We start from the raw sequence: 13401 nt of genomic DNA, 5'->3' as shown, positions 1-13401 counted from the left end.
AATTCACCTTCATTCGCATTCTTTATCTCTAAAACTGCCAAACAATAAAGAAATCACTATCACCGCTCCTATCACTAAACACATCGAAAAATCCATTGAAGCGCTATTTTTCGACTGAAACGATTTCACCAATCAACTTTTCTGTCTTTGGCTTTAATTTGAAGCACAGATATTAGGCTAATTAATGCGCAGGCAGTAAGATAAATGCCTGCTGCAAGTTTTGTTTCGGTTTTTTCTATAAGCCACATGCATATGTATGGAGAAAGGCCACCAAAAATTCCTGCAGATATATTATTTGCTAAGCTTACGCCAGTGCATCTTACTTTTGTTGGAAACAGTTCACAAATAACAGAACCATATATTCCAAAAGATGCACCTACTGGTATAGTAATCAATAAGTAAGTTATTATTACGACATAGTGGTTAACGGAAGATAATAATGGTAATACACATGTACCAATCAGAGATAGCATAATCAGTACAGGAATCATTACGCGTTTTCTTCCAACTTTATCAGATAAAATTGCAAAAAGTACCGCAGATGCTGCAAATACAACCTGTATTACTATCCTCATTAAATCTTTAACACTAATGGATAAAATAACTAGCTCTTTTATTGATATATTATAAAACATTATTGCTGCGTAGACAATTGCATTCTGAGCAATTCCCAGATTGATTGAAATAATAAGCGGTCTTTTATAGTTTCTTACTAGTTCTAACAATGGTGAATGTGCTAAATTATTAGCGTACTTATTAGTTTTATATGCTAAGCTTTCTTTTAATATGTACCTAGTTAAAAAACCTATTGTCCCCAAAAAAAAGCAAAAATAAAAAAGCAACTTCCATCCCCATATTTCATAGTTCTCACCTGTAACTCTTTTGCAGATAAATATCATTGTTATGCATAAGAGCGTTCCAAGGGCTCCGCTAAAGGGCTTCATACTTCCTAAGAAACCTAGATTTTTTTTATCTTTTGAATGCTCTATCGTAAATGCTGTATTAATGCTTGTTTCACCTCCTGCAGTTATTCCTTGCACTATTCTACAAAACACAAGCAATACAGGTGAAAGCAACCCTATTTCTTTATACCCAGGTATAATTCCCATAATTGTGGATGATATTGAAATTAATATTACTGAAGTAAGTAAAGTCTTTCTTCTGCCATACTTATCTCCCATATAACCAAAAATTACTGCACCAATTGGTCTAAACGCAAAACCAATTGCAAAAACACCAAGGAATTTGAGTGTACTCAAATAATGATCTTCTGATGGGAAAAAAACGTTGATGATTGTATCTGTTAATACTCCAAAAAGAGTGAGTTCATACCACACAATCATGTTACAGATCATGCCCGATAGTATTGCTTTTTGGATATTATTCATGGTCTTTCAATTTAACATAACCTAATATATCATTAACCGGTGCTCCTTGCTATAAAATTTTTCATTCAATAACCTTCAAGGATAATTCACGTAAATGCTTATCCTCCACCTTGGAAGGAGCACCCATTAGAACATCTTCACCTTGCTGGTTCATAGGAAAACAGATTACTTCACGAATATTTGGCTCATCAGCAAGCAGCATAACTATTCTATCAACTCCTGGTGCTATTCCACCATGAGGAGGAACACCAAATCTGAATGCACGTACAAGTGCACCGAATCTTGTATCAACTTCTCCCCGGCTATAACCTGCAATGGCAAAAGCTTTATACATGATATCCAGTTTGTTATTACGAATCGCCCCACTTGACAGTTCTATTCCATTGCAAACAAGATCATATTGGTAAGCAAGGATATCCAGTGGATTTTTGTCCTCTAAATCTTTCAGACCACCGTGTGGCATGGAGAATGGGTTATGAAAGAAATCGATTTTTTTACTTTTATCGTCATATACAAAATATGGAAAATCAATGATCCAACAAAACTTGAAGATATTATCATCTATAAGACTGAGTTCTGACCCTAAAAGAGTGCGTACTTTTCCTGCAATGTTTGCCGCCTCATTCTCTTTGTCAGAAGCAAAAAATACACTATCTCCTGGCTCTATGTTTGTTGCTTCTCTTATGTGGTTTAGCCTATTTTCATCAAGAAATTTAGCAATTGGGCCTTTCGCAGTTCCATCTTTATCAAACGTTATATATCCGAGACCCTTAGCACCGAATTCTTTTTGCGCATGTTCTATCTTTTTATCAAAGAAGCTGCGTGGTTCCTCTGCTGTTTTAGGTGCAGGGATGGCTCTCACTACCATACCACGCTCAATATTGCTTTTGAAAATATTGAACCCTGAATCACGAAAAATTTCTGTAACATCGCTGATTAATAGTGGATTGCGCAGATCTGGCTTATCAGAACCATATTTAAGCATTGCTTCTTTATATGTAATACGTGGAAAATCTTTATCAACAGACTTACGAGAAAATTTAGCAAACACTCTATATAAGGTAGACTCAATAATCTGAAAGATGTCTTCTTGAGTTACAAAAGACATTTCAAGATCTAGCTGATAAAACTCTCCCGGAGAACGGTCAGCCCTTGCGTCTTCATCACGAAAACACGGTGCAATTTGGAAATATTTATCAAACCCTGAAACCATGAGCAACTGTTTGAAAATCTGCGGAGCTTGTGGCAATGCATAGAACTTGCCAGGATTTAGCCTGCTTGGCACTAGGTAGTCGCGTGCTCCTTCAGGAGAGGAAGCAGTGAGTATTGGAGTTTGAATCTCTAAAAATCCTCGCTCTATCATGAGCTTGCGGAGCTCTGCAATAATTTGTGAGCGCAAAATAATATTGTTGCGGACTTTTTCACGTCTTAAGTCAAGAAATCGATATTTAAATCTCATGTTTTCTGGGTATTCTTGCTCGCCGGTAATGCTTGCCAATATACTTCTTTCTTCTTTTGCTATTTCTTCATCAAAGTGGAACTCAACTTCCGACTCAACGCGCAAATTGTTGACTATCCAAGTGGTGTTACAGATAGACATAGTTTTATCGATACTTTTACTTTACTCGTCACTACTTTACTAACTCGTCACTACTACGCCACAGTCCTTGCTCTTTCGCATAAGCCTCAACTAGCTTAATCAGCTTTTCTGGCCTTCCGGTTAAGCTTAAATAATCTAGCGTTTTTTGATCAATTGGAAAAAATCCACAAGTTGCGCCATACTCCGGGGCCATGTTTGCTATAGTGGCTCTATCTGCCAAAGATAAATAATCTAAACCATCACCATAAAATTCTACAAACTTACCAACAACGCCTTTTGTTCTTAGGATATTGGTAACCGTCAGCACTAAATCGGTCGCAGTTACTCCTTCCGACAATCTGCCAATTAATTTAAATCCAACTACTTCTGGAATCACCATACTAATTGGTTGACCAAGCATCACAGACTCAGCTTCTATGCCTCCAACACCCCAACCAAGAACTGATAATCCGTTAACCATTGTAGTATGGCTGTCAGTACCAACTAAAGTATCAGGATATATGACTCCATCATTATTACACACAACTTGCGCTAAATATTCAAGATTCACTTGGTGGCAAATCCCTGTGCCAGGCGGCACTACTCTAAAATTTGTGAAGGACGATTCTCCCCACTTTAAAAATTGATATCTCTCCAAATTTCTTTTTACTTCTAACTCAACATTCTTACTGAATGCGGAAACACTTCCATAACTATCTACTTGAACAGAATGGTCAATCACAAGATCAACCGGTACAGACGGATTTATATTGCTTGGGTTTCCTCCATTTTTCTTAACATAGTCCCGCATTGAAGCTAGATCAACAACAGCAGGAACCCCTGTAAAATCTTGCATCAACACCCTTGCTGGTTTATAGCTAATTTCGTGATTAGTGTGTTTATTAACGCAGTCTGCTAGTACTCTTATGTCATCTAGCTTTACGTTTACTCCATCTTCATTGCGCAATAAACTTTCAAGCAGAACCTTAAGTGAGTAAGGCAATTTAGTCACATCTATTCCTAAAAATTCACTAGCACTACTTAGAGCTACTTACTCTAGAAAAGTTTGCTGTAAGATTCTAATTAAGCATACATTGGAAAAAAAACCTCATGAAAAAATGCCAGATTCTGTAAAAAATAATAAGGAATTGGCTCAATATTGGAATGCTTGTGAAGCAAAGAATGAAGGATGGGAATTGATAACACCAAGCACTGAGACACAAGTAGTCGGTGCGCAAAAAGCAAATAAGAACTCCTGCTCAATTCAACAGATCTGTTGCATAATCATTATTTGAATAACAACGCACTCCTTCTATAGCTAACACGTCATACCGCCGCGGAGATCCCGCTAACAAGTAGCGGGATGACGAGGTTTACCTTATCGGATTGTTTCAACACGTCATACCGCGATTCATTCGCGGTATCTCAAAGCATAGATCCCGCTAACGGGTAGCGGAATGACAGTTTTTCAAATTGTCGGTAAATCTAAGTCAGTTTAGCTATAGCTCACGCTGCTTGGGTGACAATAGGAAAAAGTTTATTACTTAAGCTTAAAAAATGTGTATGATAGTGTTATTTCGCTCAAATCTTTTGTGTTGTTATCAAGCATTATCTCAGGATCTATATAGAAAGATACGGGCATAGCTGCTTTTTGTTTTGCTAGCAACATTTGTTCTTCAAAGCAAAAACATGCAACTTTGTTGAAATACTTACCTGCTTTGAAAGGCGTAACGTTATATACTGCCATACCAAATGAAGGCTGATCAGATAGATTTTTTGCGTAATAAAACGCTAAACTTTGTTCTCCTATGTTTACGTCAAAGTAGTTAGTTTCTGATTTAAACTCCCAAGGTAGATCGGACATTATATCAGCATTGAAATGGACCCTGATCTTTTGGTTAGTTATATTTGTTGTTGTGTTAGTTACTTTTCTTATTGTGCCACCATACCCAGTAGCTTTACAAAAAATGCTATATAGAGGCACCGATGCATATGCAAGACATAACATCAATACAACTAGAGATATTAGAAAGAAAACTATAGAATTCTTACTGCCTTTCCTTAAAAAGGAAAACATCTAATCCCTATTGTTGAACAAGTTAAGTAACCTGAGTAGATTGAGAAATATATTAATAAAGTCAAAATAAAGATTAGTTGCACCGAGTATTGCCAATTTAGTAGTAGCAACTTCTGATCCGTCATTATGTTTATAATAAACGTCCTTGATTCTTTGAGCATCATATGCAGTCATTAAGGTAAAGACTATTACTGATATGAACGATATTGCAAAGTAGAGAGGACTACTTCCAAGGAATAAATTTACTATGGATGCTATAATTATCCCCAAGACTCCCATAATCAAGAAAGAGCCCATACTTGTAAGATCTCTTTTTGTGGTATTACCATATAAAGCCATAGAGCCAAACATAATTGATGTAATGAAAAACGCTCTTGCTATATTTTCTGCAGTATAAACTATAAAAATATAAGATAAGGAAAGCCCCATTAACACTGAGAACGAGAAAAATATAGTAACGGCAGACTGAGCACTTAGGTGTTGAATTCTATAAGACATGTAGAACACCAATGCAACCGGAGATAACATTACCACAAGCGATAGAACGGGATTAGAATAAATTACTTGAAAAAGACCAGAAAATACTGTTAAAAATGCAACAAGCCCTGTGACGCCCAAAGCTAAAGCCATGTAGTTATATACTTTAGTTAGGTAACTTCTAAGCCCAGCACTATAATAAACGCCTTGAGAGCGAATATCCTGTTCATTTCTCATGTAAGACATAATATAACTCCTTTTATCCATTACTTAACACATTATAATATAAAACCATATTTTTATCAAGTGTTTTTATTATAAACAGCTATGCGCTGGCATTTGTTTTAATATAAATAGAATATAGGCCTATTGCTGCTGCATTTGAAACATTTAAACTGTTAATTGCATTTGACATTGGTATTTTTAAAAGATAATCACAGTTTTCTTTAACTAGTCTTCGTACCCCTTTCTCTTCAGAACCAAAAATAATTACTCTTTTTTTCTCAAAACTCTTTATTTCATCTATATTTTCTTTAGTATTGCAATCAAACCCATAACACCAGTAACCGACCTTTTTTAAATACTGCATAGTTTTTACTATATTTGTAACGTATATTAGTGGGACAATATCCAATGCTCCACTTGCTGCTTTTGCAATAGATGCATTTTCACTTGGTGAATGGTTATGTGGTAAAACCAATGCGTCGACATTAAAACAAGCTGAAGTTCTTAAAATCGACCCAATATTGTGCGTGTCAGTGACTTGATCTAAAATGACTATAGTAGAGCTATCGTTCGAGCTTTCAGCTATTTCTTCAATGCTTAAGTTATAAAGAATAGGGGCAACATTTAAAGCAATTCCCTGATGGTTAGCACCTTTGGGTAAAACGTCATTAAGTATTTTGCTTTCTACTAATCGAACTTTAATGCCCTTACTGTCTACACATTGCCTAATTTCTTTTTTGTGCTCTCTATAGAAATTTTCTGTTGCTAACAGTTCTATACACCGCCTATTTTTATTCTTCAGTGCTGACATGCAGGTGTGCTTTCCATACAGCCAAAAATTCTCATTAGTTTTTGACGATTTCATCGTATTATCGAAAATCTGGTTTTTATAGAATAAGCAACATTTTACTATGTTTGAATATTGTTGTAAAATTATACAATTCGATTAATGCGTTTATGTCGGACGATGAGTTGGATTGGCAAAAAAATGTTAAGCCAATAAAATGTGGAAAAGTTACTTTGAAAGTTGATCATAAAGTAAATATAAAGTCTATGGTTGATAAAGGTACCTCCGACTTACAAGGGAATTTTCTTAATACCAATAATGGTAACTCATCATTTTGTCTTGACCAAAACACAAAATCAAAAGTTGATAGGGGTAAATATTTTATAAGCGACAAGCTCGATTTGCATGGCTATAATATAGAGGATGCTTACTGTAAATTGATAGATTTTATTATCAAAAATTATCGAGCAGGGAATAGATGTTTATTGGTAATTACGGGATACGGCAGTGCAACAAATAAAACAGACACTATAAAGAATAACTTAAATAAGTGGTTAAATGATACTAAAATCCAGCATATGGTTCTATACTACCAGCAAGCTACGAAAAAACATGGTGGTAAAGGAGCTTTTTATGTTTTATTAAGAAGGCTTAGGTCCTATTAGCTGCTTAAGTTTCCTTTTAAGCCTTAATTTTTCTTGTATAACCATACAGTGTTCGGCAGCGCGTGACGCACAACTGTGCGAACATTGTGATTTGGGTCTACCAGGAAGGATGTCTCCCAGTACCTCTTTTCCCGTCATCCCGCTACGTGTTAGCGGGATCTCATTTCACTTTATGAGGGTGTCATCCGAGTAGCCCCTTTCTCGTCATCCCGCTACGTGTTAGCGGGATCTCATTTCACTTTATGAGGGTGTCATCCGAATAGCTTGACTACTTGGATCCAGATTGGATACTGAGTTGGTGAGTATAAAAGTATAGCTTCTACGTCATACCGCCGCGGTATCTCAGCCGCTAACAAGTAGCGGGGTGACGAGTTACTATACCGCTGCGAACCGTCATACCGCGATTTATTCCATAGCTGTACGAACATTCATTTTTGAAGGTAAACTGCACAGCAAATGGTGTCATTCCAGTGCTTGACACTGGAATCCAGCCGGCTTTGTTGCATCGCTAGCTATGATGGATTAAAGATAAAAAAGGTGGAGAATATCAGTAGCTTATTATTCTGGTATTTATAACAAGAACGGTCAGTGAATACCTAAATTTGAGTAAAAGAAATTTCACTACCACTCACTAATCCGGCTAAAATTCAAGAATTTCAATGCTTTAGCTATTTTCAATAGAATTAAATTTATTAATATAAATAACAAATTACTATTCTTAAATTTGATCAGATTGATTGCAAAAAAACAAGATTTTCAATAAGTTGCTTATAATCCTAATTATAGTTAGCCTTTCATAAGTAGCGATGCAACAAAGCCATTCCAGCGTCACGCGCTGCCATGTGGCATACAAATTTCCTTCGAATTACAACGTACGTGCGCTCTATATGCACTTGATTGACAAATGCTCTCTTATCAAAATCTCAAGAATCTGCACTATATTTAATGCTGCGCCTTTGCGCAGGTTGTCAGCCACTATCCACATATTTAATCCGTGCTCAACAGTATTGTCTCTTCTAATACGCGATACATATACAGCATTCTCCTGTACAACATCAATTTGAGTTATGTATTCACTATCTTCACGCCTGTTGTACACTAAAACTCCACTATCTTCGGCTTCACTTAGCACTTCACGAGCTTGTTCTTCAGTGATATGTTGATCAAATTCCACATTTACTGCCATAGCGTGACCGATAAAGACGGGTACCCTTACACAAGTTGCAGTAACTTTTATATCTTCCTCTAAAATTTTTTTTGTCTCCTCTTGCATTTTCCATTCCTCTTCTGTAGAACCATTTTCCATGAATTCTCCTACATGGGGAATGCAATTGAATGCTATTTGCTTAGAGAATATCTTGGGTTTTTTAGCTTCGTTCATAAAGATTTTTTTTGTCTGGTCATAGAGCTCATCCATTGCTGCTTTGCCTGCACCAGAAGTTGATTGATAAGTTGAAGCAACGATTCTCTTTATTTTTGCTTTTTGGTGTAATAGATGTAGTACTAGCAGCATCTGTATTGTAGTACAGTTTGGATTGGATATTATGTTGTGGTTTTTATATTCCATAATTTTTTCTTTATTAATCTCTGGAATAATGAGTGGCACACCCTCTTTCATTCTAAAATGGGAACTGTTATCTATCACGATGCATCCAGCCTGTGTTGCAATTGGTACATACTCTTCAGAAACATGAGATCCAGCACAGAAAATGGCTACATTAGTTCCAACGAAGTCATAATCCTCAAGGCATAAAACTGTTAACTCTTTGTCACCAAAGCTCACCTTCTTCCCTTCTGATTTTTTCGATGCAAGTGCAATAACGCAATCTATCGCCTCATCTTGAAATTCAGCAAGCGTGCTTAATACCTCACGCCCTACTCTTCCGGTTGCTCCAATAACAGCAATTTTGTATCCCATATAGATGAACCTCTAATTTCAAAGTTCTATTATATTTTTACTGACAAAATTTACAATTGTTTTAATATTTTTACCTTGCAATTAATTGTAATTTAGCTATTATTATGCAATATTAGTAATATTACATAATGAAATGAAAGATGAGTAAGGAATACGATGAAACTAAGGTTAAACCTGCAATTTCTACACCTCAAGGGCCTGAAGGAACCAATGGATCAAAGGCCCAAAGTGTTCTTTCGAATAAAAGAAAGCCTACAATAAATTTTGATGATAAAAAGTATGGTGTAAAAACCTCTAAAATAGACCAACAGTCTCTAAACAAAAGACAAGAATCTTCAAAGCTAAGAGATTTCTTAAGGTCAATACCAATAATAAGGAGATTTTTAGCAAGGATTTTCACACCTGAAAAAATAGAAATCATCAGTAACCCTATATATGACAACATGGAAGCATATAAAAAATCGCAGGAAGATTACCCTAGTAAGATAAAAGATGAAACTAGTATAGATGATGAACACACAAAAGAAGTAGATAGTAAACTTGAGAAGGGTAATGTTGAACAAGTGGACAACAAGAAAAGTCGTAGTTCATAAATATCAATCATTTAAAAATTATCTCTAGTTATAACATTGTATCTGTTCAGATGCATGGCTCATGTACAAATATTGAAACAAAAATTCCAGTGCTCCCTTTCTTGTCATCCCAGTGCGTGACACTTGTATCTTTATGATGTGAGGCATTAGAGCTAAAATACCTCACAGGGAGGGTGAAGCTGATGCGACACTAATGCCATTAAGCCAGATTTTGCTTCCCTCCCATAGAGTTAAAGACTGAACAGTATCTTTTGGAATTATATCCCGTATTACAAGGTTAGTCTAAACTCTCAGTTTATTTATAGTCTTGGAGGCAATTTTATGCAAGTAAATGCTATTTTGGGTGTGGATATTTCAAAAAAGAAATTTGATGTTTGTTTGTTAGTGGACAGTAAAAAACGACACAAAGTCTTTCAAAATAATCAAGATGGTTTTGCAAAACTTGTAGTTTGGTGCAATGGCCATGGAGCAAATCTTACTCATTTATGTCTTGAAGCAACTAGTTGGTATGGAGAAGATTTGGCTACTTTTATGCATGATTTAGGACATAATGTCAGTATAGTAAACCCAGAAAGCTTTTGGCAAAAGTGAGCTGCTCAGAAATAAGACAGATAAATCAGATGCAGCTATGATAGCTAGATTTTGTATCGCCAACAAACCTGCTCTTTGGAAGCCCATTGCACCTGAAATGAGGCATTTGAGGGCGTTGCATGCAATCGCTAAAAGATGATAAGGTGCAACAGACAAATCGCTTGGAAAACAAAAATATGCATTCCAGTTGCAAAGAAGCTATATCTAAAGTAATTTTGGCAATAGAGGAGCAAATTATTGTTCTCGAAAAAGAAATTAATGAGCATATAAATAACTATCCACATCTAAAAAATATGGTGGAAAACCTTAAGACTATAAAAGGTATAGGATATCTTACTGCTGTTGCTGTTGTCGCAGAAATGCCATCAGTTGATAACTTTGACAATGCTAAACAATTTACAGCTTTTGCTGCCAGGACATTATCAATCGGGATCGTCAGTAAGTAAGAGAAGTTGCATATGCAAAATAGGATCTGAGCGTATTCGAAAAGCTCTTTATATGCCAGCTATAGTAGTCAAAAACCATAATAATCATTTTCAAAAGTTTTGTCAGCGTCTAGCAAGTAAAGGCAAATGTCCAAAAGTCATAGTTCTTGCGTTAATGCGAAAATTAATGCATGTCTTTTTTGGTATTCTTAAAAAGAATCAACCATTTAATTGTAATTTTGTTGGATAATTTGTTTGACAGCAGAGACAGTATCTGGGATCCAGATTGGGCACTAAGTTGGTAAACACGAAAGCGATTAATCCTTTACAACGTTTTTGATGGAACTGCGCGAAAGAACTGGATGCCAGTGTCACGCACTGGCATGACACCCATTTCTTCCTATAGTTGTCTTTTCTCGTCTACCTTATTTTGCCACTCTGCTGAACAGATACATAACATTTGCTATACAGAAACTCTGCGATACCAAAATAAATAAAGAGGTACGCCACTTGCAGTGAATAAGCTTGCGATCAGCAAGGTATTCACAGAAGTTTCAAATATTACCCAGCAGCAAAAGGTTGTTGCTATACTGCCAATTAAAAATTTGTAACAACTCTTTTCTTGCACAATAACTTTGAGAAAAGCAAGACTGCATGCAAGGTAAACAAATAAAAATGAAACTACAGAAAAGTCGATAATTGATGTGATCTGCTTAGCAAAATTGTTGCTTGAAGTGAGGATTAGTAAAGTTGCAGTTCCAACTGAGCTAGTTGTTATGCCCCAGAAAGGAGAACCGTGCTTGTTTCTTTGAGCAAAAAACTGTGGCATCAGTTTATCTTTTGCAAGGCCAAGGGCCACTTGTCCACTAGCTAGTACCCAAGCGTTTAAAGTACCAACACAAAAAATGAACGCAGTTATAGAAATAATCAAGTGCCAATTGCCAGAGGCCATAATTTTTATTGCGTCAACATATGGTGCTCTTGAACTTGCTAAATCATTGCCATTTATTAATCCCATAATTGCAAGATTGTTGATAAAATACACAACAGCAACAGAGATTGTTCCAAGTACCACTGCTCTTGGTATTGTTCTAGCTGGATTATCAACTGACCCTGCAGGTGCTGTTGCCAATTCAACTCCAATAAAACCCCATAGAGTAATAAGTGTAGAACGGGCAAGAATCTGCGATGTTGTAAGATTTGATATTTCTTCACTTATGATGAAGTTATTTCTATCAAAAAAAAACAATGCTGCTATAGGTATTACAAGCAATACAGAAATTTTTATCACCGTCAATAAAAACTCAACACGTCCAGCAGTAGCTACTCCTCTAAAATTTATTAGTGTAATAATTGTAAGTAATAACATCTCTAAAAACAGATGTACGTTTTGAATATCTTCATGGAAAAATGGTGTAAGATAACCAACACCCACAACTATTACGGCTGTTGTGCTAACCCATGAGATCACCCAATACGTCCAACCAACAAAAAAAGCTGCAGCAGGGCCAAAAGCATGCTTTACATAGACGTGAGGGCCACCCGTTTCCGGAAATTTTGCGCAGAGTGAGGCAAAAACTAAAGCAAGAGATATAGCACCAAGCCCTGATATTATCCAGCTTATAAGGCTATACATGCCATATGGAGCAAGGCTAATTGGAAGCATAAAAATTCCAGAGCCAATTTGGCTGCTAATCACTAAGGCAAAAATAGCCCAAAAATCTATTTTATTTGACACAATAATTCTTATCTAAATAGATTAACAATATACCCTAAACTCAGAAATTTCAATTGATCTTTTAACATAAAAACTTGCATTTTTTTCAATTTATTCCTAAAATAGATTATATTAACAGATTATTAAGAGGGGGTTATGAATCCGAGATTAAAAGCATTTTTGGTTGTTTGTAGTATTATTGCATTTTTGATTGCACTTTTGTTTCTCGTGTATTATTTAAATCTTCTTGTTAACTATATCCTTGACCCGATTCTAGTTCGTCCCTTTGAAAGATTATACAAAAACTTAATTGTTGATGGTCTTTATGCCTATTTATCTACAAGCACTTCTAGCCCTGCACTAGCATTTTTGGCTACAGGTTTTATTGTTATTGCTGCGTTTATTTGCCTGAATAAAATGCTTCTTCCCTTGCAAGAGAAGATCATAAACAACTATACCTCCTTTAAAAACAACAATATTGATAGCAATAGCATGTTGTTTGAGGTTTATAAAGATCCAACAATAAAATTAAAGGACAAAATCTTATTCTTCAGTATACACTTGATATATTACCTACAGCTTCCATTTTTGTACATTGCATCAAAGGTATCAGCTCTACGTGAGTTTCTTATATTTAATTTTGGTTTATTATTGTTAAATTATGCACTGCTAATTCCAGTAGCACTTCTTGAGTTAATAAAATATCCATCAGTAAAACTCTTTTCACCTTTGGGTTTGAATGTAAAGCAGCTAAGCTTTTTGTTTAATGTAAGTGATGTGGGCACTGGTAGTCAAAGTGTTCATACTAGAAGTTTTGAAGAAAGCACCATTAAATGTGCTAAAGAATTAAAGGAAAAATATGGGGCACCATCAAATGAGTTAGATGAAGAGTTTAAAAGTTATATAAGCGGTTTAACAAGTCAGCAAAAACGAATGATAGAACCTTATCTAAGATTGGA

At 35.7% G+C, this 13401-nt stretch overlaps 1 protein-coding gene across 1 annotated transcript; it reads right to left on the bottom strand.

Moving 5' to 3' along the window:
• Positions 1-8066: 8066 nt before the first annotated feature.
• Positions 8067-9512, bottom strand: LOC123258049 (aspartate-semialdehyde dehydrogenase-like). The gene is made up of 2 exons (XM_044717958.1): positions 8878-9512; positions 8067-8817 (listed from the first exon to the last, which is right to left on the bottom strand). Exons 1-2 carry the CDS (start codon positions 9114-9116, stop codon positions 8082-8084), a joined length of 975 nt encoding a protein of 324 aa, XP_044573893.1. The 5' UTR covers positions 9117-9512; the 3' UTR covers positions 8067-8081.
• Positions 9513-13401: the final 3889 nt, after the last annotated feature.

This window comes from Drosophila ananassae, assembly GCF_017639315.1.
Source record: "Drosophila ananassae strain 14024-0371.13 chromosome 4 unlocalized genomic scaffold, ASM1763931v2 tig00000241, whole genome shotgun sequence".
Classification (NCBI taxonomy): domain Eukaryota; kingdom Metazoa; phylum Arthropoda; class Insecta; order Diptera; family Drosophilidae; genus Drosophila; species Drosophila ananassae.
This window is presented reverse-complemented; position numbering and strand designations above follow the sequence as displayed.